General features: G+C 48.9%; 1 protein-coding gene across 1 annotated transcript in view; it reads right to left on the reverse strand.

Annotated features, from left to right (window-relative positions):
* Window positions 1-26979, reverse strand: part of ANKFY1 (ankyrin repeat and FYVE domain containing 1) — a 133512-nt gene that overhangs the window by 19610 nt on the left and 86923 nt on the right. Inside the window, 4 exon segments of the mRNA XM_029612076.1 lie at window positions 7864-8020; window positions 9778-9896; window positions 11119-11287; window positions 20611-20764. Of these exon segments, the coding sequence (XP_029467936.1) occupies window positions 7864-8020; window positions 9778-9896; window positions 11119-11287; window positions 20611-20764 (599 nt within the window).

Raw genomic sequence — 26979 nt, forward strand, 5'->3', positions numbered from 1 at the left:
CAGTTATCAAACAAGGTACCAAGAGGCACAACAACTGCGGTGCTGTTGGTCAGTAGGGGGACAGCCTGGTTCCAAACAGGGGCTGTAGGAAGGAAGAGTTGGGTTTAAACCTGGAAGAGATTGCATAGGACAGATTGGCTGAAGGCACTGTCTTATCAACCATCTTTGTCCAAGCAGTAGTGGGCAGCAAACATGTGCAGGGAACTCCATGTCGCTGCCTGGGAAATGTCGGCGATGGGAACTGCCACAGGTGGGCTACCAATGCCGGCATGGCCCTCACAGAGTGAGCTTTGATTCGGCCTCCAAGCTGAAGGCCAGCTTGTGTATAAAAGAAGGCGATGCAGTCTGCTAGCCAGTTACATAAGGTCTGTTTGCCCACCGCAGCTCCCAGCCTGTTGTTATCGAAGGAGACAAAGAGCTGAGTGGATTACCTGTAACTCGCTGCGTGTTCCAATCAGAAAGCTAGAGCCCTCTTGCAATCCAAAGTATGGACAGCCTGTTCACCTGGATGGGAATGAGGCCTCGGAAAGAACATGGGCAAAACAATGGACTGACTGATGTGGAAATCAGTCATAACCTTAGGCAGGAACCTAGGGTGCGTATGCAGGACCACTTGATCATGAAAGAACTCTGTGTATGGTGGGGTACGCAGGATCAAGACCTGAAGCTCACTAACTCTACGAGCCAAAGTGATCGCCACCAGGAACATAAATTTCCAGTTCAGGAACTTCGTGTTGCAGGAGCGCAAGGACTCAAAGGAATGACGCATGAGCTGTGTTAGGACAACGTTGAGGTCCCAGGACACAACAGGAAGCCAAAGAGGGGGCTTTAGTTGAAACAGACCCCTCATAAAGTGACCTACAATAGGCTGCATTGATATGGGCATGCCAGCGACACCTCGATGGTACACACTAACCTCACTTAGATGAACCTTGACCAATGTGGTTTTAAGCCCAGACTTGGAAAGGTGCCACAAAGAGTCCAAGAACCTGGAGAGGGGGCAGGTGAACAGATCTAAGCCATGCCCTGCACATCAGGCAGATAAACTCTTCCATTTCAACCTGTGAGACTTCCTGGTGGAAGGCTTTCTAGAAGCCAACAGCATCTGGGAGACATGTTCCGAGATGTCCAGGGGCTGAAGGACTAGGTGCTCAGCATCTAAGCCGTCAAAGGCCAGTGCCCGGAGGTTTGGATGGCGCAGGTTGATCTGGTTCTGAGTTATCAGATTGGACGTAGTCCCCAGTCTGATGGGATCATTGATCAATAGATTTCGGAGGAGAGGGAACTAGACCTGCCTGGGCCAGTAGGTGCCTCAAGGATCATGGTCCCTCGGTCCTGTTGAAGTTTCAGGAGAGTCTTCAAGAGGAGTGGAAGAAAAGGATACACATTCAGGAGATCCTTTCCCCAGTGAAGGGAGAAGGCGTCAGGGGATGGACATCCGTCCCATGCGAACCAGGAGCAAATATTGCTCACCTTGCAATTATGCGGGGTGGCGAAGAGGTCCACATCCGGGGTTCCCCACCGGTGGAAAATCCAGGCCGCCACCTTCGGTTTCAAGGACCACTCGTGTGGCTGGAAAGAGCGGCTTAGGCGGACTGCCAGCATGTTCAGAGTCCCGGGAAGGTAAGTCGCTTGCAGCCACATCCCCTGCGACAGAGCCCATGACGAGATCTGTACCGCCTTCTGAAAGAGGAGGAACGATCCTGTGCCTCCCTTGCTTGTTCATATACCACATTGCAACTTGGTTTTCTGTCCGAAGCAGGACTGTCTTGTTGGACAACCGGTCTCGGAGAGCCAGGAGAGCGTAAAGAATTGCCCGAAGCTCTAAGATGTTTATCTAGTAGAGAGCTTCCTGAGCAGTCCAATGACCTTGCGTGTGGATGCTGTCCCATGGGCTCCCCAGCCCTGAGGAGAAGCATCGGTGGTAAGCACTACCTGAGGCAGGGTGACCTGGAAGGGAATCCGCTGCTCTAAATTGGAGAGATTCACCTACCAGGACAGAGAGATCTTCAGAGGTTGTGTTACGGAGACACGTGACTCAAGGTCCTGGGATGCCTGCTGCCACTGTGACCGCAACGTCCATTGAGCGCTGCGCATATAAAGGCAGGCTACTGGGAAAACATGGACCAAGGCGGCCATATGGCCCAGCAAGTGAAGCAGAAGTTGTGCACTCAGGGGAGTGGCCAAGATGGCGACTAAGACGTGCGGAAAGCTCTCTCTGTTACCTATTTCTTTGTTTCCTGGTTTTCGGACCTCAATTTCTTTGATTCCATGCCTCATACTAAAAGAAAAGCTAGGCTTCGAGAAAGCCTAGCTGTTGCCGAAAGTCCGAATATTTTACAACCTACTTTAGAGAAGTTTTTTGCATCAACGCCGACGGAGCCGGGAGCGAGGGCCGCAGTGATCGGAGAAACGGAGCGAGCTTCACTGATAATGGCCGAAGAGATCTCGCTGAGTCCCGGTGCGCCTGTGACGCCGTCCCCACCCCAACGGTCAAGAAGCAAAGGAGAAGAACAACTATCAGAATCTTTGGATAGTCCCTCTGAGCTGTTTGCACAGAGGGAGAATTGCCAAGGAGGAAATCGAGGAGGGGAAGAGAAAAGCGAAAGGAGGGAGAACCCGAAGGTTCTCCCACAAGGAGCTTACCTTCCCCCGCTCCGAGAACCGACCAGCCCCGCTGACTTGTCGCTGGGAGAGAACCGGGACAATGATACTGAGGCCGCGCGAGGAGGTGAACAGATCCAAGTAAGACCTTTCTTGGTAAAACCAGCTAAAATATCGATGGAAACTTTATGGGAGGCGTTAGCCTTGATAGAAAGTGCAATTATTGGGCTTTCAAGATCTGCCTTTGAAATAAATAAAAATACTTGGTACAATGAAGAGAGAATAATTAAACAAGAAAACGTAGCTTTGGAAGTGGAAGAGAAAGTGAAACAGATTGAGAAAAATCAACTGAATTTAATACAATCTGAAAATGTTCAAAATAAAAAACTGGAAAATATAGAAAACTCCTTGCGGAGCACGAACATAAGAGTTGTGAATTTTCCTATCATACCACAGATATCACCAGTGGAACTATTTAAAAATTATTTAACTGAAAAGTTAAAAATTCCAAAGGAGGCACTCCCATTAGTTACTAAAGCTTACTTTTTGCCTCAGACGAAAGCTGTAAAAGACCAAGGAAGTGTGGAAGAACAGATGAATGCGATGAATGTGACTGAGTTACTGGAATTATCCCAAGAAGAAATAATTACCAAAAGAGGAGTGTTATTAGTGACTTTTGCCTAACTGAAAAGAATAATATATTCCGAATGTACTTTAGGAATAGTGCAGAACTATTCTATGGTCAAAAAGTGTGGGTATACCCCGATATTACTAAGGTTACACAAGATAGGCGAAGGAAATTTTTAAGTTTGAGAGCTGAGGCATTAGCTATATGTTCAAAATTTACTGTTAGATATCCATGTAAATGTCATATAAAGTATCAGGGTAATGATTATATCTTTTTTGAACCCTCGCAGTTAAAATTCTTTTTGGAAGCTCACCCGAAGGCGACCTGATCAGTACATTAGGCATTTGAGAAGGCTAATAATCTTAGTGTTTCCTTTTACTTTATTTCCTATATCGCTCCTTGTAATAAGGCTGATATCTCCCCATGCATTCCTTTATTTATTTAGGTTGGTACAAGTGGTGCATTATAATAATCCTAGGGGATTATATTTAAGATGTTAATTCCTTGTTGTTGATCTATGTATCACCTTTAATTTCCTCACATTGTTATACTATGTGTAATTTTGAAATGCATAAAAATAAAATATTAAAAAAAAAAAAAAGAAAGAAAAAAAAAAAAAAAGAAGTTGTGCACTCATATTCCAAGTGCTGCACACAAAGGTTGCCAACGAAGAAAGGGCCAGGGCCTGATCATGGGGCAAGAATGCCTTCGCCTGAACCATGTCCAGTCTGGCTCCTATGAAGTCCAGCTGGAGAGCTCGGCAGAGGTGAGATTTTGGGTAGTTGATGACAAAACCCAAAGAGTGTGGCATCCGCATCGTCAGGGCCAGAGCATCCAGTGCCCTGGGCAGGAGTCGCTCTTGACCAGCCAGTTGTCCAAGTAGAGGAAGACGTGCACTGCACGGCGCCTGAGGTGCACTGCCACAACTGCCAGGCACTTGGTGAAGATGCGAGGGGCAGAGGCCAAGCCAAAGAGCAGCACTCTGTACTGGTAGTAAGCCTTCCCCAGCTCAAAGCATAGGTACTTTCTGTACTCGGGGAAGATGGCAATGTGGGCGTATGCATCTTTGAGATCGAGGGAGCAGAGCCAGACTCCTCTTTTGAGGAGGGAAATCAGAGTGCCCAGAAAAAACATTTTGAACTTTTCTCTTGTGAGAAACTTGTTCAATGCCCTGAGATCGAGAATGGGGCATAAGCCCCCAGTCCTCTTTGGTATGAGGAAATACCTCGAACAGAACCCTCAGCCCTGCTGAGGACGAGGAAAGGACTCTACTGCTCCTGCCATGAGAAGGGCGGATAGCTCTGTTCGAAGTATTACCTGCTGGGCGGACAAACCCCACAATAGAAATGGGGGAGAGTCCCCTGGGATACTTCTGAAACTGAGGTGATACACCTGGTGAACTATGGTAAGGACCCAATGGTCCGAGGTGATGGCCGCCCAGTGGTGGGCAAAGCAAAGAAGTCTGCCTCCCACTGGGAGATCCTGCGTCAGGGGTGCATCTTGCTGGCCGATGCTCCCTCGCCTCCAGTCAAAAGCCAGTAGCCAGAGCCTGCTGAGGGGCCAGCTGGGGCCGAGGTGCCCACTGTTGACGGGAGTGTCCCTTGGAGCTAGCATGGGGTGTGCAAGTCCAAGAGGCAGGGGTGTAATATTTCCTCTGCCAGTAAAAGTACTTCCTGGAGCTAGGTTTGGAAGATTTCCTGACAGAGGATGGAGGGTCTGAAGCACTAGTGGAGAGTTGTTGAAGAGTTTTGTGGTGATCCTTCAACTGAGCTACTGCATCTCTGACCTCCAAAAAGGTTTTCACCCATACATGGTAGGACAGTTAGCTTCTCCTGCAGCTCAGGTTGAAGGTCGCAAGCACGGAGCCAGGCCATCCTATGGGCGCTGATGCCCATGGCGGCCATTTGGGCTGCTGTCTCAAAATCATCATAGGTGGATCTCACTTCGTGTTTCCCGGCTTCCAGACCCTGCTGCACAACAGCAGAGAAAGACTCTTGCTGCTGCGACAGGCATTCTGCTAGCTCCTGGACCTGCTTCCACAGGGTTTGGTTGAACTGCGTCATGTACAACTGCTAGGAAGCAATATGGGCGATAAGCATAGCGCCCTGAAAAACTTTCCTGCCCAGAGCATCCGGTTTCCTATGTTCCCACCCCAGAGGAGCAGAGGCATGGGTGCGGAAGCATTTGGCCTTTTTGAGAACGGACTCCACAACCACAGACTGGTGAGGGAGATTACGCCTCTCAAAACCTAAGGCCTGCTGTACTAGGTAGGTGGCATCCGCCTTCCTATTCACTGGTGAGATGGATATCGGGTATTCCCACATCCGAGGGAAAAGATCCTTAAAGATGTCTTGGATGGGAACAGCTACTATCTCCTTAGGAGCGTCAACAAATTGGAGGACCTCAACATTATATGTTGCACATCCTCCTCTGTGAGAAGCTGGAAGGGGAAAGCTTCAGCCATGGCCCTGACGAAACTCGCAAAGGAGAGATCCTCCAGAGGGGACAGATGCCTTTCTTCCGGTGGAGAAAGCTCTGACAGGGGGTCGTCAGAGACCTCAGAAGAGGACTCTGAAGAATCATCCCCCCATGGGTCATAAGGGCTTTCTTCCTCGCTGAGGTCATCGCGGGACCTGCGCGGGTGAGGCCTGTGTGAATCACTAGCCCTAGGCTCCAAGGGCCGCAAAGGCACTGAAGGCATTGACGATCCTGCTAGTAATGGGGGCACCTGGCAAAGGTTCAGGGAACCAAGGCTTTGGGATCACAGTGCCGGACACATCTTCCTCCTCGGAGTACCCAATAATGGGAATCGCTACCGAGGGAGGCATCAGTGGCCACTGGGGAGCCGAGGGCCCTGAGGGCACCTGCTGCATCAGGAGGGTGCCCAAGAGGACATCCAGACCCTCGAGCAGGGGCGCCAGGATAGATGGCGGAGGCTCCGACACCAGTATGGGAGCCAGTGGCGGCTCATCGCTCCGTAGAGCTTGGAGCACAGCATTCTGCGGTCCAACTCCTCCTGAAAGTCCGGTGAAGACAGGACTGAGGGAGGGGGACAAGGCGTCACCGATGCCTCCTCGGTTCTTCGAGGGGGCATGGTGTTCGGCACAGATATCGGTGGGGAAAACCTGGGACTCCTGGGTTTATCGGAGGATGGGGCTGCCGTACCACGGAGTCGCTTTGGTGGCAGTACAGCAGCTGACACGCACCAGAACCGGAACCAAGCGCCAACAGCGACCGGTGTCGATGCTTGCAGGATCTCCCACAGTGCTCGGCCCAGTCTTTCCCCAGCACCAAGGAGGCGGAGGATCCAGATGTCCTGGAAACTGGTGAGATCATTGTGGATCAATTACCGGCCTCTCGATCTGTAGTCGATGCCATTGGGGGTGTGGTGAGGAGGAGCGTATTGAGCTGTTCCCCTCGACCGTCGATGACTCCGGTGCTGGCGTGGATGGAGCAGATTTTTTTTAACCAAAACGTTTCTTCATTTTGTCGAGGCGAACACGTCAGACCTTGGGGGTCATCTGATCACATAGTTAACACCATCGGACGTCGTGCGATGCCCCCAGGCAGAGAATGCAAACCTCATGCGAATCTGTGATAGTCATGGTCTGAGGGCAACGACAGAAGCTGGATGACGCCATGAAAAACAGCTGGCACACGGTCGATGACCGGGGACTACTAAGAAGTGGGATGCCGGGAATCTACCACGAAAAAGGCAGAAAAATGTTTATGTACCACAGAGAGGAGGATACACCGACCGTGAAGGAGGACCCGACGATGGACCAGGGAAAATTGTGAATTTAAACCGCAGAAAGGCAAAATAAGCAGAGCTCCAAAAACCACAAGGCAACTGCACCATGGAAAAAGAGAGACTGAAGGGCCATGCTCAGTGTGCTAGTCAAAGCTTCTAGAAACTCTGACAAAAGTTTTCCGTGCTGGGCTCTATCTGATGATGTCACTCATCTGTGAGGACTATCATCCTGCTTGTCCTAGGAGAAAAAGATTTTCCTGGTGCAAATCATATATTGTTTAGTGGAAGTAGCATTTAAATTCAGTGCTTCATTATATCTTTGGAATTATGGCTGGAGAATAAACTTCTAAACTCACAACAATAGAACAAAGAAATTAAATGTTAATTTGCATTTCTAATTACCTTCCTTTATCAAAAGAACAATCCAAAGCAGTTTACAAGTAAATAATACAATAATTAATCAAAATACATCAATATTATTAGTGATGCTGATTCTGACTAGCTGAATTATCCCGATGGATTCGTTAGTCCTTTAAATAACCAGCAAGTCAATTAATAGGAATGTGTGCACTAAGACTTCTATTATTAGCTAACAAAAAAGATAAGTAATTGACATATAGCAATCTTCTGTATAAAAAGGCAAGGTACCCAGTTTCCCACAATTCTGAAGCTGCTGAAGATCTACAGAATCTGTTTCTGACGCAGAATCTCTGTTGCTCAATGATACTGCAGGCACTAGATTAACCAACCATCAGCCTGCTGCTGCCTAGGCAAGGCCTCATCCTCCTAATTTTCTTCCAGCCAATGCAGCTCTACTGCTACCATTCTCCTGCCACTGCTGCACAGTCAGACACATGACTCCAGGGAATGATCCGCATACCTGTGAATTTACATTGGCGCCTAACTCCAGAAGGCACTGCACTGCTTCCTCCAGCCCCCAACAGGATGCTAAGTGCAGAGGTGTCTGTCCATCTCGGGCCTCTTCCTCCCCTTCCCCATTAGGGCCTGGCTGTCTGGTACTATTTACATCGCAGCCACTGAAAGGAAAGAAGGAATTAGTACATCATTTATAGGGAATCTAACAATGCTCTATTCAAACCTGAGTCACGCTACCAAACTTACAGGCCGATACAGTTACCCCGCGTTTGGACGCGCGTTTTCGATGCGCTAGCTCTACCCCTTATTCAGTAAGGGGTAATAGTGTGTCGAAAACGCGCGTCCAACCTCCCCGAAACTAATAGCGCCCGCAACATGCAAATGCATGTTGATGACCCTATTAGTTATTCCCGCGCGATACAGAAAATAAAATGTGCAGCCAAGCCGCACATTTTACTTTCAGAAATTAGCGCCTACCCAAAGGTAGGCGCTAATTTCTGCCGGCGCGGGGAAGTGTACAGAAAAGCAGTAAAAACTGCTTTTCTGTGCACCCTCCGACTTAATATCATGGCGATATTAAGTCGGAGGTCCTAAAAGTTTAAAATAATTAAAAAAATAAATAAATTAGAATTGGCCTGTGGCTCGTGGGTTGAAAACCGGACGCTCAATTTTGCCGGCGTCCGGTTTCCGAATCCGTGGCTGTCAGCGGGTTTGAGAACCGACGCCGACAAAATTGAGCGTCGGGGGTCAAACTCGCTGACAGCCGCCGCTTCCGTCAAAAAAGAGGCGCTAGGGACGCGCTAGTGTCCCTAGCGCCTCTTTTTACCGAGGGCCCTAATTTGCATGTTTGTCCCCCCTGGATCGCACACACAGGAGAGCAGGCACTCGCCTGCTCTCCCGCGACCTTTACTGTACTGGCCTGTCAGAGCAGAAGTTCCAAATGCCACAAGCCTTCAATGCAACTATTCAACAATGAGAAACACAGTGCTCACTATTAATATATGCAGCAGCTATGCCAAAACTAAGTTCCAGTTTTGACTGATGGACTCAGTTTTTCATTAACACCATTTAAATTACAATACTAAAACAGAATTAAAGATTTACAGTTTACCAAGTGCTATAAGAATAATTAGGTTCACGGATTATTGGACTTAGGCTTTTCCCTACAGTGCCATGTCCTTAACAATATTGACTTGCCATCAGTATTACAGAAAAGCACCGAAGATTCATTAACCGGAAACTCATTATGCAGAAAAAAAAAATTGTGGTCCACTGGCCCTGATCCATTATCCAGAAAAAAACTTCTAATATCTGAAAACTGTTGGCATCATATGGTCTGTTATCCAGAAAAACTATTATCTGGAATTTCATTATCCAGAATGGCCTTTGACCAGACCATTCTGGATACACAGTACTGTACTGTACTTACAAGGACACGTGAAATAAACCAACAAAATCTGTTATCATCTAACATGCACTGTATGCAAAGAGTACACATATGCCATGTTTTTCTGAAATTTAAAAATAACTCCTACTGTTAAAAGCTCCTACTACCCCCTGAGTGATCCACGCAAACATAAGTCCCACGAGTCCTGCAGCTATCTGCCAAGGCTTCACAGTACTGAAAAATCTGCTTAAAATGGGTCTGGTAACTCCTGCCCAGCTATGTGAATACACGTAGAAGCCTAAGCTAGCTACTGTCATGGCTGTGACGGCCAGCAGTTTGGTTTCTGACTATATTGAAAACAAAATTTAAGAAAAGGAAACATGTTTTAAAACTTCAAAAGACATTAAGGTAAGTCGAAAGGGTGTGAACTACAGGAGGAGCTTTTCAAGAAATGGGGGTGGGGGGTGGGTGGGTGAGGGTGCAGTTCCTTTAATACAGTCTTCTTCAGGAAAAGAGAGGGACGTGTCCAACCTGCGTATGAGGAAGCAGGCAATCTGTTCGTTGTTTTCATCGATGGCTCGGTGTAGAAGTGTCTGCAAGCATCCCCCAGGTCCTGGACCCCAGCAAGTTGCATCACACCCATGTCTTACCTAAGTTAAAACCAAAGACCAAGGATAAGACAAATCAGTGCAGGAACTTAATGCAGGAAAATCAAGGCCCTCAGTCTGTGCCTGTTTTAAGTAGTATGGAGTTAGTTTTTCCTCTTATCAAAACCTGAACAGGCTTTAAGATTTCTCAATGTAATCTTTCATATCTCAGTTGAAAGAACAATTCTTGGCTCTTCAATAGTACCAATCACATATTAGCATTATACACAGAGATTTTAAAACTGTTCCAATGGTTCAGCAGTTAGAGAGTAAAATTTTAAAGAGACAATTCAACTTGGCCAGAGGAAATGAAGCCATGATGAATTACCTCCTATCCCTTTTTAGATGAATAGCACTCAAATATAGCATTGTAAACAACCCACAGGAAAATGCAAGAACTTGGGAGATTCTGGCTGCTGAGTCGGTCCTTCTCCCCTCTCACTTGTGGAATAGAGGCTCCCGGCCCAGGAACACAACCCCGCTACTGATCTCGCAATATTTTTTTTCTAAAAGCTCTTAAAGAAACAGCACCCTCTAAAATAAAAATATACTTTCCTGTTCCAGAGTTTCGTTTATTTGTCTCCACCAAGGAAGGGACACAAAGGGCAGACCTGAAGGAGGTAGACCACTGGCTATCCAAATCCCTCATACAATCTTTGCACAGCTCTTCCAAAGGCCACTGACCCTCTGCTCTCCCCTACTCTACCAGGGGGATGGCTCCCAGATGGAGCTTAACTTCCCTGGGAGCAATTTCACTCATCTTCAATCCAACTGCAGGTTTTGCACCTCTAACATCTGTTAGAGACTGAAAACACAGAGCGGGTGCAGGTGGCACACTGTCTAATGTACTACTGGTACAGTAAAAGCTTTTCTTCTCTGTCTCCACCTGCTGGTAGGGGAGAAAAACCCATGCGTCTAGACTGGGACAATAAGGAATTGAAAGGACTGGCAGGTTACTGAAGCCGCAGGTGGCATCAAACCAGAGTGTAAATCAAAACATGAACTATAGGGAAAATAAATTATGTTAGGGAGGTGTATAGTGCTATAGTTTAACATTATACACCCACAAGATGGGACTTGGTCTGCAAAGCTGAAGTACACCTAACTTCAAACATAAATAAGCTTACTTTATACATTCTGGATATCTGTTTGATATTGAGACACAGAAAAACATTTTTTGAAGTTTAGAAATGAACGTCTAGAACTGAAGCTCTGAAGGCCTCACCAAAGTTGATGCAATATCCTCCAGCTCATTCTCCAGTGCCAGCCAGAGCGGAGGATTCCCCTTCTCATCCGGAACAGACATGTCTGCCCCACGGGTGCAGATAGCATCTACAACCAGGGGCAGCTGGTTCCTGATGGCCAGCTGTAAGGCAGTTTCTCCATCCCGGGTCCTGCAACATAAACATATAAATAGAACTTAAATACTTCAGTCACTTTAAGAAAGAAACAAATCCCAATCGAGGACATTTGATTATATACTATCTGGTACTAAAATATATATCAGCTCAATCATTTTTTATTTCTACCACACTGTACCAAAGAAAACCATTATTTACTTTCTTGATACATAAATTAGAATAAAAGTAGGACTCTAATGCAGGCCACTAATATAACTAAATTATTTCAAAACTTTAAAGCACTTTTCTAGTGAAAGCCAGAAGTAGAACTATAACAGGACAAGATAGGACCAGTAACAGCAGCACACTTTCTATCAGAGGACAAATCCACAATTCAAGCATTCCATAGTTAAGAGAGAAGCATCAGCTGGCAAATTAAGACTTCTATGCTTTCTATAGATCAGACATTATACAGATTCTCCTCTGATTGGTGATTATAAGATATTTGAATCTGGAAGTTTTAATATATTGATGCTGTAAAATTCATCAGGCCTTGGAAATTAACATTAAGAGAATTCCTGTTCAAATCATTACATAGATTGTTCATAGCATCTTTTTTGAGCATGGAGAGTGGATGTGGTTACACTGAAAAATTGTTTTAAATTAGGTGATTAAAAGATACAGTTGTACATGTAATTTGGGCTTGTCCTTTTATAAGTTTCTTTTAGGACATCATACTTAGCACATTTCTTTACTGCCTAAGGTTAAGACTGTAAAGAAAACGCGAGGTGTGTCTGTCAGACAGATGAGGATTTGTTGTTAAGGAAAGCCATAATACTGCTCCAGTGGATTGATGATGTGTCACATCAGAAATATTTTGTTAAAGTTTGGGAGCCTTTTATACGAAAATTGGTTCTTACCTGCTAATTTTCATTCCTGTAGTACCACAGATCAGTCCAGACTCCTGGGTTTTGTATCCCTGCCAGCAGATGGAGACAAATTTTACTGACGCTGCTACATAAACCCAAGTTCCACATGCAGTTCCTCAGTATTTCTCTGTCTCCTGCAGAGGGTAGATGGTACAAAACCTGCAGTTCTGCAGTCAGGGAACTATATTTGGTTTAAGAGCCTTACACCCAAGGGGCTTTAGGTCCTGGGGGGACCATCCCTTTTGGTTGAGATGGATGAGCTGGGGGTTGGTGACCCTTTTGTATGCTCACTCCTTGTTTCCATGGGGTGTTGGTGCTCCCCTTCACGAGGCTGCTGAGGCGGCTACAGGCTCAGGGAAGCTGTTTTGCACTCTGTCCCTGCCTAGCAGGGAAATATTATAAAGTTTACAAAAAAAAAAGTAAAGTAGATTAGAGACGACTTCCTGCCTTTGCTGTTTGGCGGATGGGGTGTTTGTTTTCTGTTGTCGCAGAGTCTGTGAGATTGTTGGCTGCTTTTGAGGTAAGCTTCCCACCGCGGGTGTTATGGTGAGCGGCTTGGCATGGTCGCGGCTGAACTGTGTCAGCCTGTGCTTGGGCTGTTCATTGGGCGGTGAAGGATCGTCTTATGGCCCAGCGACTGCGAAAAAGCAGAGTCTGACTCCCGCGCCTGTCCCTCACGCGCGTCGGAGTTCACGCCAGGTAGAGGCTCCTTTCTCCGTTGGCACAGAATGCTGGCCATTTTGAGGCTCATGCAGCCTTTGCCATGCCGGTAGGGGGGAGAGGGATTTCCCTCCGTGGCTATTCCCAGTGTATTTGGATTCTGGGGAAGAGTGGGGGGGGGGGGGGGGGGGGCGCTGATGGAGATGTTCCCATTCTGCCGATTCCTGGGTCCTCTCAGCCTTTGGCTGGTGTCTCCGAGCCTTTTTCCGCCGCTTTTGTGTTGCTTTTACATGATACCTATTTAGCTAAGCAGGAGATAGCTGCGTCCAGTTTGGGGACTTGGGCCCAGCCTTGCAAGGGACTGGCTATGGGCTCCAAACCTGATCAGTCAAGGAGGAAGCAAGCTTCTCCCGTCCAATGTTTGTTGGGCCCTTCTCCATTTCTAGGAGTTGCGGTGGATGAGTCCGAAGGCTGGGATGATGTTCCTGAGGGGCTGGGGGTGCCTCTGGCACATGATCAGGCAGTTGATCTGGATGTGGGCAGCACGGATCTGGTAGATGATCTTGAAGAGATTCCGGTTTCCAAAGGAGATGACCCTTTGGTGGTCCGTCTTTTTCGTAAGGAGGAGCTAGGACCTTTGATTCCTCAGGTTATTGAGCTCAGTGTTAAGGTTCCGCAGGAAGACTCAGATTTGGAAGTAGCTGATCTGGTCCTGGATGGGGCTGAGGAATCCAGCAAAAGCCTTCCCATACCATAAGTCCATGAAGAAGCTAGTAGATCGAGAGTGGGGTACTCCCGACGCCGGTTTGAGGGTGGGAAGGACTATGGTGTTTTATCCTTTGCCTGTGCAGATGTTGGCGCTCCTAATCCTTCCTAAGGTCGATGCTTCGGTATCGATGGTTACTAATATGACAACTATTCCAGTTGTAGGGTCTGCGGCTTTAAAGGATGTTCAAGATCGAAGATTGGAGGTGCATCTCAAGAGGATTTTTGAGGTGTCTGCCCTGAGCTTATGAGCTACCTTCTGTACCAGTTATATGCAGCAGGCTTGTCTAGCAGCATCTATTTATTTATTTATTTAGAATTTTTCTATACCGACATTCTTGAACAAGGATATCAAATCATATCGGTTTACAATTGAACAGAACAGTCGCGGCTATGGCGTTACATCGAACATAGAACATTGAGTAATGAACATAGAGCAGGTCAACAATTCAACAATAACAAATAGTGAACTGATTCATCAGTGAAAAACATAATATATAGAGCAACAACAAATGGGGCGGTTGTGGGTGTAACATCAAAATACGTTTAATGGAGTAGCATTATGCAGCTGCATAATGGATGAGGTGTAGCGGGAGCACAAGGCATAGGGTAGCATGTGAATCTGGTTGAGTGGTGGAGGGAAGGAGGAGTATGTAGCAAGGAAGGATGTGATGTGTTGAATCAAGACATCTACAGGACATTTAGTCAAAGTCAGGCGAGGAGGTGATCAAGGCTGAGCACTTAGAGAGGCAGCAGTGGCTTATGGGGTAAATGCTCATTATGACCTAGTAAGAACTTCATCTAGAATTATGGTATCTGCAGTATCGGCCAGAAGGGTGTTATGATTGCATAACTGGTCAGCGGATATGTTGTCCAAGTCTCAGTTGGGGTCTCTGCCTTTCAAAGGCCGGCTCTTGTTTGGCGAGGACTTGGAGCAATTGATGAAGAATCTGGGTGAAAATAAGGTGCACATGTTGCCAGAGGATAAGCCTAAGGGCAAGAGGTTCTTTCAGACTCAGTCCCATTTTCGGGATACTAGGAGGTCTTGCCCGGCAAGGGGAGCTCCAGGTTCGCAGAAGCAATTCTCTCTCAGGGTACAATCCTGGGGTCAGTCTTTTCGAGGGGGCCATAGACCTTTGCGGGACCCCACAGGTGGTGGCACAGCTGGGGCTAAGTCCTTGCAATGAAGCAAGTCTGGTCCACTCCGTCATTCCTGTTGTAGGAGGTTGCTTGGTGTGATTTTACGGGGAGTGGGCCAAAATTACCAAGGATCAGTGGGTTCTCAGTGTAGTAAGAGATGGCTATGCTTTAGAATTTGCTTGTCCCATCCGAGATTCCCTCGAGGGATGGTCATGGTGGCTGCAAGGAGAACCCGTGCAGGGTCTGTAATGTGCCGGAGTGGTTCAACGGAATCCTCAGTCAGAAAGGAGTGAGAAAGAGCATCTGCTCGGATGTTTTTGGCTGCGGGCCTGTATCTGAGTTCAAAATTGAAGCAGGTGAAGAAAAGTGTCCAAAGGGCCTGTTGCGGATTCAGATGCTGGGCCTGGTGGAGGTGCTCAAGATTTTCATGGTCAGTATAGAGGGTGATACAATGCTGAGCCTCTTCTAAACTACTGGCGGCCATTCTTCCAACGTGAACTTAATGGCCAGTAACTCTTTGTCGCCAATTCCATAATTACGCTCGGCTGATGAAAATTTCTTCAAGAAAAAGGAGCAAGGATGCAAGGTTCCTGAGAATGAATACTGGCTTAAGATTGCCCCTACTCCTTCAGAAGAGGTCTCTACCTGCACAATGAAAGGACCCTGAGGATTGGGATGCCAGAGACAGGGTTCCCGGAGGAAAGCTGCCTTTAATTCTTGGAAGGCCATCGCGGCCTCAGGCAGCCACAGTTGCATTGGCCCCCTTGCGAGTCAAGGCCGTAAGGGGAGTTACCAGCTTAGAGTAGTTGTTAATGAAGCTGTGATAGTAAATGGTGAAGCTGAGGAACCTCTGTAAGGCCCATAGACCACTATGTGAAACCTTCATTTGGAGACTATATATCCTAAGAATGGAAGGCTTTCTCTCTTGAATAGACATTTCTCGAGTTTAGTGTAAAGCCGGTTATCCCGAAAACATTGGAGAACTCAAGAGATATCTTGGCAATGGGTATTCAGGTCCTTTGAGAAGACTAAGATGCCATCTAGATATACGATTACGCATTCAGAGGAGATCTCTGAAAATCTTGTTCATCATAGTTTGGAAGACAGCTGGCGCATTGCACAATCCGAACGGCATGACTAAATATTCATAATGGCCATCCCTGGTGTTGAAAACTTTCTTCCATTCGTCTTCTTGTCGAATTTGGATTAAATTATATGCCCCCTGGAGTTCCAATTTGGAAAAGATCTTGGCCCCTTGCAGGCAGTTGAATAACTCCGAGATCTGGGGCAAAGGGCAACGGTCTTTCTGGGTAATGGGGTTCAAACCCCAATAATCAAAGCATGGGCGGAGACCCCATCCTTCTTCGCCACAAAGAAAAACCCGGCGCCTGCAGCAGACTTAGAAGGGTGGATAAATCTTTTATCAAGGTTTTCCTTAATATATTCGGACATGGCCTTTGCCTCAGGTAGAGCTCGATGATGCAATCAAACTCGCGGTGAGGAGGTAAGATTTCAGCTTTCTGCTTGGAGAACACATCTGCGAATTGTGCATACTGCTGAGGGAGATGCATTGGTACTTCAGTGGTGGTGAGACAAGGCTGAGTTGCTATCTTCTCCAGGCAGGTCATCTGGCAATTAGGACCCTAGTGGGACAACTGAAGCAAAGTCCAATCAAATTGCAGGCAATGTTGCTGGAGCCAGGGTAGTCCAAGAACCACTGGGTGCATAGACTTGTCAAGAACATGGAATGCCAGGTGTTCCAAATGGAGAGAACCGGTGCGAAGTTTCAAGGGAGCAGTGATTTGCATAACATTTTTTCCTGGCAGGGGATCCCTGTGGATGGAGGAGAGAATCAGAGGAATTGGGCAGACCTCTGTGGGAATCTGGAGATGTTCCACCAGGGCCAACATGAGGAAATTTCTACTTGCCCCGGAATCTATTAGGGCCAGCGTGTTGAATTCCTGAATGCCCACATAAAGAGTGACTGGGAGAAGTGAGGCCTAGGGACGGTCTCCTGATGAGTCCTAGGCCCGGAAGTTTAACGGCTTGACTGGGCATCGGGCAATTATGTGACTGGCCTTGCCACAATATAGACAAAGACCGGACTGGGGACACCAAAGGCGTTCTTCTGGAGTCAGCTGGCCATGGCCCAATTGCATAGGCTCCTCCGTCAGGGTTCTGGAAGCAGGAGGAATCCCTGGAGAGGGGGAGAAATGCCGAGGGTGATTGGAACTGGCTGGGCACCTCCTAGTGTGTTACAGTTCTCAAGACCGTTCCTGAAGGTGCCAGTCAATCCTACTGGCCATCTCTATAAGAGAGTCTAAAGAGACCAGGAGTTCTCGAGCCACAAGTTTATCTTTAATTCTGGATGACAACCCTTCCAGGAAAATGGACCGAATGCAATCCTCACCCCAGTGGAGTTCTGTGGCTAGGTTCAGAACTCGATAGTGTAGTCAGACAGGAAATGGCTGCCCTGGCGGATATGGAAGAGTTCAGAGCCAGAAGTGGCCAGGCGACCTGGGTCCTCAAACACGGTCTTGAACAGTTCCAGGAACCGAGAATGGTCCTGAAGAATGGGATCGGAATGCTCCCACAATGGAGAGGCCCAAGCGAGAGCTTTACCATCCAACAAGGAAAGGATATACGTTGTCTTGGTGGTGTCATCCGGAAACAACGCAGCCTGGAGGCAGAAGTGCATGTTGCACTGGTTGAGGAACCCCCGACAGAGTTTCGGTTCCCTGGAGTAGTAGAGAGGAGCTGGAAGTGGTATGACAGAGCGCTAAAACCATGGATTCTAGGCGAACACTGAGGTGTTCCATAAAGGCTGCTAGAGCTTCCAGAATCCTCTATTGCTCCAGAATTTTCTCGGTCAAGCCTGGGATGGCCTGCATAGTGGAAGCCTCTGCTGGGTCCATGGCCTTGGCAATCTGTTATGCCAGCGGACCCTTGGACCGAGGGGGAGTTGCCCCACAGGTCTCCACCGTTGGTAGGCGAGGCTGATGGAAGGCAGAGACCCCGCTGGAGCTTCACCATTACCAGTCCATGTTCCCCTTAGGTTGAGCCCTCGGGTGCCGGGGCCGGCTGGACTTACATGAGGCCTCTGCAAGGATGGATATCCAGAAGGAAGAGAAGACACTATGGCGTAGGCTGAGGTCGGGTACAGGTAGTGAAGTTTAAAGTCAGGATCCAGGCACGGGTCGTGGCAGGCGGCACAGCTCATGGTCAAGTTTCCAGGCAAGGGTCATGGCAGGTGGCACAGCTCATGGACAAGTTTCCAAGCAAGGGTCATGGCAGGTGGCATAGCTCGTGGTCAGGTTTCCAGGCAAGGGTCATGGCCAAGATCAGCCCAAGGAATGAAGGAACGAATTCAGGACCGCAATCCACTTCGCAGGAGCGAGGAGACCTATTGTCAAGGCAAAGTCTGGAAGAAGGGTCCAGCCTTATATAGTCTCCTGATAGTGATGTCATTGGGAAGGGCCGCGGGCACTTTCCTGCTGCGGACCCTTTAAATGACAAGGAGAGGCACACATGCCTAGGGGAACGCCGGGTGGTGGAAGTCGGTGGTGTCGGGCCGGCGGCTCAGGCTGCAAAGAGATGTGGCAGTGTTGGTGGCATTCCAGTCACAAAGAGGAGAGATCCTGCAGCAGTGGCCGGCGGCTCCAGTTTGCGGGGTCAGCGGTTGCAGTTCCCTGCCGCAATTACGAGGCCCAGGGCTCGCCCAACCGCCCTGGTATGGCGTTGAGTGAGTGAGGCTGGTCATGGGTTCCCGCAGCCAGCAAGCATAACAGTGAATCCCTAGCTACAGGCTGCTGCCTAACACAAAAGGGGACCAACAAGCACCAACCAGGTGCCAACAGGAACAACAACCACAGTGCTGTTGGTAAGAGGGGAGAGACAGCCTGAACCCAAACAAAGAGCCTTAGGCAGGAAGAGTTGGGTTCTACACCTCAAAGAGATTCTGAAGGACAAACTGGCCAAACCTACTGTCACTTCGGCCTTCCCTATCCAGATAGTAGTGAGATGTGAATGTGAGGAGAGAACGCCACATTGTAGCGTTGCAGATCTCCTCCATGGGAACTGCTTGCAAGTGGGCCACCAACATTGCCATGGCTCTGACAGAATGAGCCTCGACATGATTCCCAAGAGATGCAGTCCCACCTAGGCATAACAAAACGATGCAGTCCGCTAGCCAATTGGATAATGTTTGTTTGGCAATGTCAACTCCCAATCTATTCCTATCAAAGGTTGCAGTGGCCTGATGATGGCCCTGAGGTTGCAGTGGCCTGATGCCACTGCAACCTCAGGGTCCACTGAGCTCTGTGGGCGCCGATTCTTGCTGCAGAGACTCTCACTGCCGTCTCGAAAACATTGTAGGTTTAACGAACCTCGTGTTTTCTACACTCCAGACCCTGATGCACCAGCGATAAGAAAGGGTCCTGCTGCAGATGAGGCAGTCATTCGGCTGCCTCTTTCATCTGCTTCCAGAGGTTGCGAGAGTATTGGCTCATGTAGAGCTGGTAAGAGGCAATGCAGGCAATAAGCATGGCCCCTTGGAACACTTTTCTCCCAAGAGTGTCCATCGCACTATGATCCATGCCTGGGGACGCCGAAGCGCAGGTCCAAAAGCATTTAGCCTTCTTGAGAGCAGATTCAACCACTACTGATTGGTGTGACAGCTGACGATTCTTGAATCCAGTAGCCTGTTGAGAGGAGGTAAACCCTATCTGCCTTCCTGTTAACAGGAGGTACTGTGATGGGGTGCTCCCAGATCTCCAGCAGCAACTCCCTAAAGATCTCATGCACCGGGAATGCCACAATCTCTTTAGGGGCCTCCACGAACTGGAGGATTTCCAGCATCTTGTGCCTGGCATCTTCCTCTGTCATTAACTGAAAAGAGATGGCCTCTGCCATCGCCTGTACAAAACCTGTGAAGGTTAAGTCCTATAGAGGAGACCACCTCCGCTCATCTGGAGGAGATAGTTCTGAAGGGAGACCCTCCAAGTCCTCAGAGGAGGATTCTGCAGTGTCTTCCTCCCAGAGGTCATACAGGGCCTCATCCTCACTGTAGTCCACGGGAGATGGGGCCTTTGGTGCTCGGCCTTCGTCCAGAGGCTCGGGCATTGGTAGCACCGGTGCCGGCCCTGGCAAAGCTGAACAGGGGGGCTGCAGGTCTCGGTGTCTCTGCCAGCCTCTGTAACAGAGCTTCCTCCTCGGAGGGAAACAGCAATGAGCAACGTATCAGTTGTGCGAAGCATCAATGTCCTGCTTGGCATCGATGGCCTCCCGGGAACCGGTGTCAACTGGCTCGGTACATATCGATAAGCATGTTGAGCCATTCCAGCTGTGGTTACAGCAGGGTGAGTGCCGGCACTGGCACCAGCAGTCCCACTGGTTCAATGCCCTGCAATGCCCACTGCCCCGCCACTTGGACCCTGCGCTCCAACTCCTCCTCAACAGAGAGGGAGAGCTAATCTTTCACCTCAAGAGCCATTTGCAAAATTCCTATTCAGCCTACCAGGCCACAATCCACAGTACGGGATGCTTGCCTACCACCATCTGTTGGAGACAGAGAATACTGGTAGGCTGAGCTCAGCACGGATACATGTAAAGGGTGATGTCAGCGAACCAGTTGATCTGTGTCTCCATTTGCTGGTCGGTGAGCATAACCCACTTATCTAGACTAGTCTGACTGGATGAAGAGGAACAGTCCTATTTTTCCCCAAAGAGTTCTGACACAGACATCCTTCTTAAAAATAGGTCCCAGAAAGCTTAACGTACCAGGAAAGGGGGGGGGGGGGGGGGGGGGGGGGGGGGGGGGAGGGGGAGGGGGAGAGAGAATCTTTGGCAGACTCCACCACAGTAAAACCTCAGATGGTACCTTACCTAACATTTATGTCTGCCTGATGCTCTAGGAGAAAAAGGGCACTTTTGCTATCTTGCCTCTGTATCGCCATGTGCAATAATGTCTGCCCATCTGACACCGTATCATTGATGGAAGCGCCGGATCCCAGAAGTTGTGCCGCTATAATGTGCATGCCTAGAGAAGGACAGACCTTTATCAAGAACAATTTTAGTTACATTGCAAACCACAGCTGTGCAAACCTAAATCACCAGTGCTAGTAAATACAAAACAAAACAAGTAGGAACCAACAGATTCTAAAGAACCTTGGGTCTATGTCTCTCAATAGCTTCCCAGTCAGTCTCCCAGGCATGCATTTCTTTGTCAAACACCACTTTGAGTAATTATATCCCATCCATCTAATCTAAAAAGATGACATTCTTGCCTAAGTCCCTCGGTGCACCCAAAATCTGTGATCCCTGCCTAAAAAGGAAAATTAGTTTACCACCTGATAATTTTCATTCCTGCAGTACCACGGATCAGTCCAGACTCCTGAGTTTTGCCCCCCCCCTAGCAGATGGAGACAGAGAAGTTTTCAAAACAAAACTCTGCCTCATATAGGATGGTGCCACCTACAGTCCGGCAGTATTACTCAATGTCAAAGCAGAATGGCTCTCAAAAAACCACCATAACTATGTACAATAACCCTTCAACAAGAAAAAGAAATAACCAATTCACTTAACCCTCCTAGGAACTGAACCTGTAGAACCTCTTGAGGACGGTCAATCCAATTTCTGCAGATCTGAAAACAAATCAATCAATAACTGAGTGGACTCTCCCTTACTTCCATGCATTCCCCGGGCAGGACTCTGGACTGATCCGTGGTACTAAAGAAATAAAAATTATCAGGTAAGAAACTAATTTTCCTTTCCCTGTACGTACCCGGATCAGACCAGACTCCTGGGATGTACCAGAGCTTTCTTACCTGGGATGGGATTTGGAGAGGCCTGCTCTAAGCACTGCTTCTCCAAAGCCTTCTTCACCCGGTGCCTGAACATCCAAGTCTGTAGTGTCTGGCAAAAATATGCAAAGACTTCCAAGTCACCGCCCTGCAGATCTCCTGCAGTGAGACCATTTGACACTCCGCCCAAGAAGCTGCCTGCAAACGGGTAGAATGAGCCCGAAGACCAAACGGTACTGGCTTACCACGAAGCAAATATGCCGAGCCTATAGCCTCTTTCAACCAGCGCGAAATCGTAGCTTTAGATGCCATATTTCCTTGTTTTGGACCAGCCCACAGCACAAAAAGATGGTCCGTTAGTAACTTCCAGATAACGCAATAACGCCCAATGAACATCCAGCTTTCATAAGTCTTTAGACATAGGGTCTGACCGGTACAAAACGTGAAAGTTCCACTGACTGATTCCCGTGAAAAGCAGACATCACCTTCGGAAGAAAGGAAGGAACCGTCCACAAGGACATACCAGAATCCGAAATTCTCAGAAACGGTTCCCTACAGGATAGAGCCTGGAGCTCAGATACCCTGCGAACAGATGTGATAGCGATAAAGAAAATCACCTTTAACGTGGGATCTTTTATTGTAGCCGTTTTCAGAGGCTCAAAGGTACTCAGAGCTGAGCGAACCAAGTTCAGATTCCAAGAAGGACAAGGGTGCCTGATCGGGGGACGTAAATGTTTTGCCCCCTTTAGGAAAGGAGCCACATCGCGGTGAGCAGCCAACGCCATGCCTCGAATGGAACCGTGCAAACAACTGAGAGTTGCTACCTGAACTCTCAGGGAACTACACGATAAGCCCTTGGCAAGTCTGGATTGTAAGAAACCTAAAATATCCAACACCGAAGACTGAGTAGGAACAATCGCCCAGTCCACGCACCAAGATTCAAAGATTCTCCACACGCGCACTTAGGCGAGGTTGGTGGATGTCTTGAGTGACTGGAGAAGTGTTGCCACCATAGTGTTCGAATGCCCTTTGCTCTTCAGGCGGCACCTCTCAAAAGCCATGCCACTAGTCAAAAGTGATCGACCTCTTCCAAACACACGGGCCCTTGATGGTGAAGGTCCGGGAGTAGTGGCAATCGCAGGGAACCTGCCACTGCCAGATTGACCAGGTCCGCAAACCAAGGCTGTCTTGGCCACTCTGGAGCTACGAGGATGACTTCTGCTGGGTGTATCTCCACTCTCCTGAGCACTTTGCCTATTAGCGGCCAAGGAGGGAAGACGAACAGCAGCACGTCGGTCGGCCAGGGCAGCACCAGGGCATCTACCCCTTCTGCTCCTGTTTCTCTGCGGCGACCGAAGAAGCTCAGAGCCTTGGCATTCTGAAACGTTGCCATGAGATCCACGCGGGGTATGCCCCACGTGTCGCATATGAGCTGGAAAGCTTCGTCTGCGAGCTCCCATTCCCCGGGATCGAGGCAGTGCAGACTGAGAAAGTCCGCCTGAACGTTGTCGACTACTGCTATGTGAGACGCTGCAATACTTACTATTTGCTTTTCCACTCAGCTGATCAGCTGCTGAGCTTCCGTGGCCACTGGCTGGCTCTTGGTTCCCCCTTGGCGATAGATATTAGCCACCGTGGTCACATTGTCGGAAAGAATTCTGACTGACTTCCCCTGGAGGAGAGGGCGGAACGCTTGCAACGCTAACCACACTGCCCTGGTTTCCAGACGATTGATCGACCACTGAGATTCTTCCTGGGACCATTGTCCCTGCACTGACTTCCTCAGGCAAATCGCTCCCCAACTGGAGAGGCTGGCATCCATGGTCACCACTGTCCATTCGGGCACCTCCAGGGGAACACCTCGGGATAAGTTGTCCGAGATAAGCCACCAATTTAGACTGGAGCGTGCCGTATCCGTAAGAGGGAGAGGTAAATGAAACTACTCAGAGACTGGATTCCAATGTGAAAGCAACGCTGACTGTAAAGGACGCATATGAGCAAAGGCCCAGGGCACCAGCTCCAGGGTGGAAGTCATGGAGCCGAGAACCCGCAAATCTGGGGAGACGGTTGGCCAATAAGTCCCACACTTGTGCTTGTAGCTTGACAATTCGGTCCGAGGTAAGGAACACGCTCCCAAAAACTCCAAAGACTAGGTGGGCACCAGTCGGCTCTTGGCTAAGCTGATCACCCAACCCAGTGATCACAGGAGTTGAAGCACTTTGCGAATTGCCAACTGGCCGAGTGACTTCGACTTTGCCCGAATTAGCCAGTCGTCCAGGTATGGATGCACCAGGAACCCCTTTCTGCGCAGATGAGCCGTCACCACAACCATTACCTTGGTAAACGTTCTGGGCGCGGTGGCAAGACTGAAGAGCAAAGCTCGAAACTGAAAATGGCCCGAATGCCTATGTGAAGATACGCATCCGTTAGGTCCAGTAACGCTAGAAACTCTCCTTTCTTACCGAGGCAATGACTGACCGTAACGTCTCCATGTGAATAAGTGGCACCCTGAGGCAGCGGTTTACACCCTTCAAATCCAGAATGGATCGGAAGGACCCCTCTTTTTTGGGAACTATGAAGTAAATGGAATAATGCCCTTTTCGCTGCACTGCCTGAGGAACCGGGGTGTTGGCGCCAAGATGCAGAAGGCGTTGCAAGGTATCTTGTACTGCCTATCGTTTCTCTTCGTAACTGCATGGGAGACCAGAAACCGCCCCGGAAGGCGGTGTGCAAAATCTAAAGCGTAGCCTTGATTCATCAAAGTAAGGACCCACTGGTCCGATGTCACCTTGACCCATTCCTCGTAAAACAGGGACAATCTGCCCCAACAGCTGGAACCGAGGAATGGGTCGGCGTCCCTTCATTGGGAAGACTTAGCCCCAGATGCGGTCTGGGTAGCCCTGGTTTTGCCAAAGCGTCGGCCATGAAAGGGCTGAGACCAGGACTGTTGAAGACCGGACGCTTGCCGAAAGGAAGAAGCTGGAGCTCTGGACGGATGAAATCTCCGATTCCCTCTGAATCGAGACCGTGAAGAAAAGGAGCCTCTCGATTTGGGCCTATCCTCTGGCAGTCGGTGAACCTTGTCCTCCCCCAGGGATTGAATCATATCCTCGAGGTCACTGCCAAAAAGCAATTTATCCTTGAAAGGCAACGACCCCAGCTGAGCCTTGGAGGAAATATCTGCCAACCAGTTTCTTAACCACAGGAGCCGATGAGCCGAGACTGCCGACACCATGGATCTGGCCAAAGTCCGTAACAGATCATAAAGACGCCCTGCTTGCTGTGTTTCTGCATCGGAAAGACCAGCCTGTAATTGCTGAACCTAGCGAAGGCAAAATTGCTGCACATAGCTGCCTGCACTCCCAGTGCCGAGGCTTCAAAAATTTTCTTGAGCTGCAGCTCCAACTTTCTATCCTGCAGGTCCTTCAGGGCTGTAGCACCCGTAACCGGGATTGTGGTCTTTTTGGTGACTGCGGACACCGCCGCGTCCACCTTGGGCACCCGCAGTATATTATTGCTTCCTCCGGAAGAGGGTATAGCTTATCCATAGCTTGCTAACTTTCAATCCCAGATCTGGGGTATCCCATTCTCTATATAGCAAGTCCGTGGCAGAAAAATGAAAAAGAAAGGAAATAGCCGGGCCCCTCAGACCCAACAACACTGGGTCCATGGCCCCTAGCATGGACTCCTCTGCCCATCTATGCCTAGCTCTCCAAGTATGGCAGGGATAAGCGGAGCTAACTCCTCCCTCCTAAACAGACGGACCACCTTAGGGTCATCTCCTTCCACAATGTGAGAGCCTCGTGCTGGATCTTGTGGATGTTGATCAGGGTCTGTATCTACCCCCATCGGAGGCTTGCCCTGCGGGTCCTGGTCCCCTAGGTCTGTATCCTGACCCATGGAATCAATATCAATCTGATGAGCCCCTGTACGCAAAGGGCGCTTAGCTTTGGAGGACCCAGAGACTCCCTCAGACTTAGACCGCTTTCGAGAAAGAGATTTAAGACCACTAGAGGACGTTTTACTCCCAGCCTGCAGCTTCCCTTCCCTCTTGGCTTTAAAAGCCTTATGGAGAAATAAAATAAACTCCGAGGAGAAGGAGGAAGAGGAGGAGTCAGGAGGCCCCTCGGGGCTATCCTCCGTTGCAGGTGAGAGGCTGTAAAGGTTCGCTCCCTCCAGGAAACCCTGGCTGAGGAGAGAAAGGAGGCGGGAGAATCCCCTCCCCCATAGCTGCACGAGTCACTGATCTAAAAGACTCCAAAATGGCCTCCGTTCCCTCGCTCAGCGGGAACAGATCTGCCTCAGCTGATCTCGGTGCAGCTAACACTGAAGGAGCTCGGGCTGCCTTGCCTTTAACCATTTTTGCTGGCCCTGGAGGATCCCTCCCCCCCCAGGAAGACACGCCAAGCACAGCCCCTCCTGAGAAAGACGCACGCGGGCCGAGCCACATGGGCGGCATGCAGACGAGCGCGGCATCGGGCAGCGGGCCTGAGAAAGCTAAAATTCAATTCTGTAAAAAATAGAAAAATAATCGCAGTCTGCCCAAGCGCCAAGTCAGGGAGGGAAGAGAGAGCCACAGCATTGGTGACACTGACAGAAAATGAAAGAAAATCAAAACTTTTTTTGGTTTTTTTTAAATTTGCCTGACAGTGGTCCACAGTCCTGATCTGGCGGCGTGGAGTGAACCGGGCTTCCCAGTGTCGCACCCCAGCTGCTATCTTGGATCAAGAGGGCCCTCGACCCTGTAATGCAGCTGCCTCAACAACCAGCGGGGGATGGTCCCCTCAGCACCTTACAACCCCCCCACCCCCCCGCCGGGAGGCTGACAGAAACTGCTCCTTTTTTCTTTTTTAAATCTAAGTAAAAAAGTTTTACAGACCGAAAACTCTCTAAAACTCACAGAACTCACTACACTCTAACTAACTCCAATAAACAATCAACAGACTGTAGGCCTTGCACCTCCACCATCTGCTGGAGACAGAGAAATACTGCCGGACTGTAGGTGGCACCCCTATATGAGGCGGAGTTTTGATTTGAAAACTTCTCTGTCTCCATCTGCTAGCGGGGGGGCGGGGGGGGGGGGGGGAGGGCAAAACCCAGGAATCTGGACTGATCTGGGTACCTACAGGGAATGCTGTTTCCGAGTTATAAGGGGGAGAGATGCACACAGTCAAGCAAATGGCTACAAACACACAGGCACTGATATGATCTCATAGGCCTGTTTGTTTCAGATAAAACAGGATAAAAAAAAAAAAAAAGGTGATCCAGAGGTCGATAGTCATACTCTACTTAGCCAGATGAGTTATCTGTCTAGGCTATATATGCTCAATAGCAGGTCTAAACTTAGACAGATATGACTTATCCACTAAGTAGCACCAAATTTGGCGCTACTTAGCTGGATAAGTCATATAGCCGTGCAGCTGAATATCCCATCTATGTTAGTCGGATTAGT

Source organism: Rhinatrema bivittatum, chromosome 8 (genome assembly GCF_901001135.1).
Source record: "Rhinatrema bivittatum chromosome 8, aRhiBiv1.1, whole genome shotgun sequence".
Taxonomy (NCBI): domain Eukaryota; kingdom Metazoa; phylum Chordata; class Amphibia; order Gymnophiona; family Rhinatrematidae; genus Rhinatrema; species Rhinatrema bivittatum.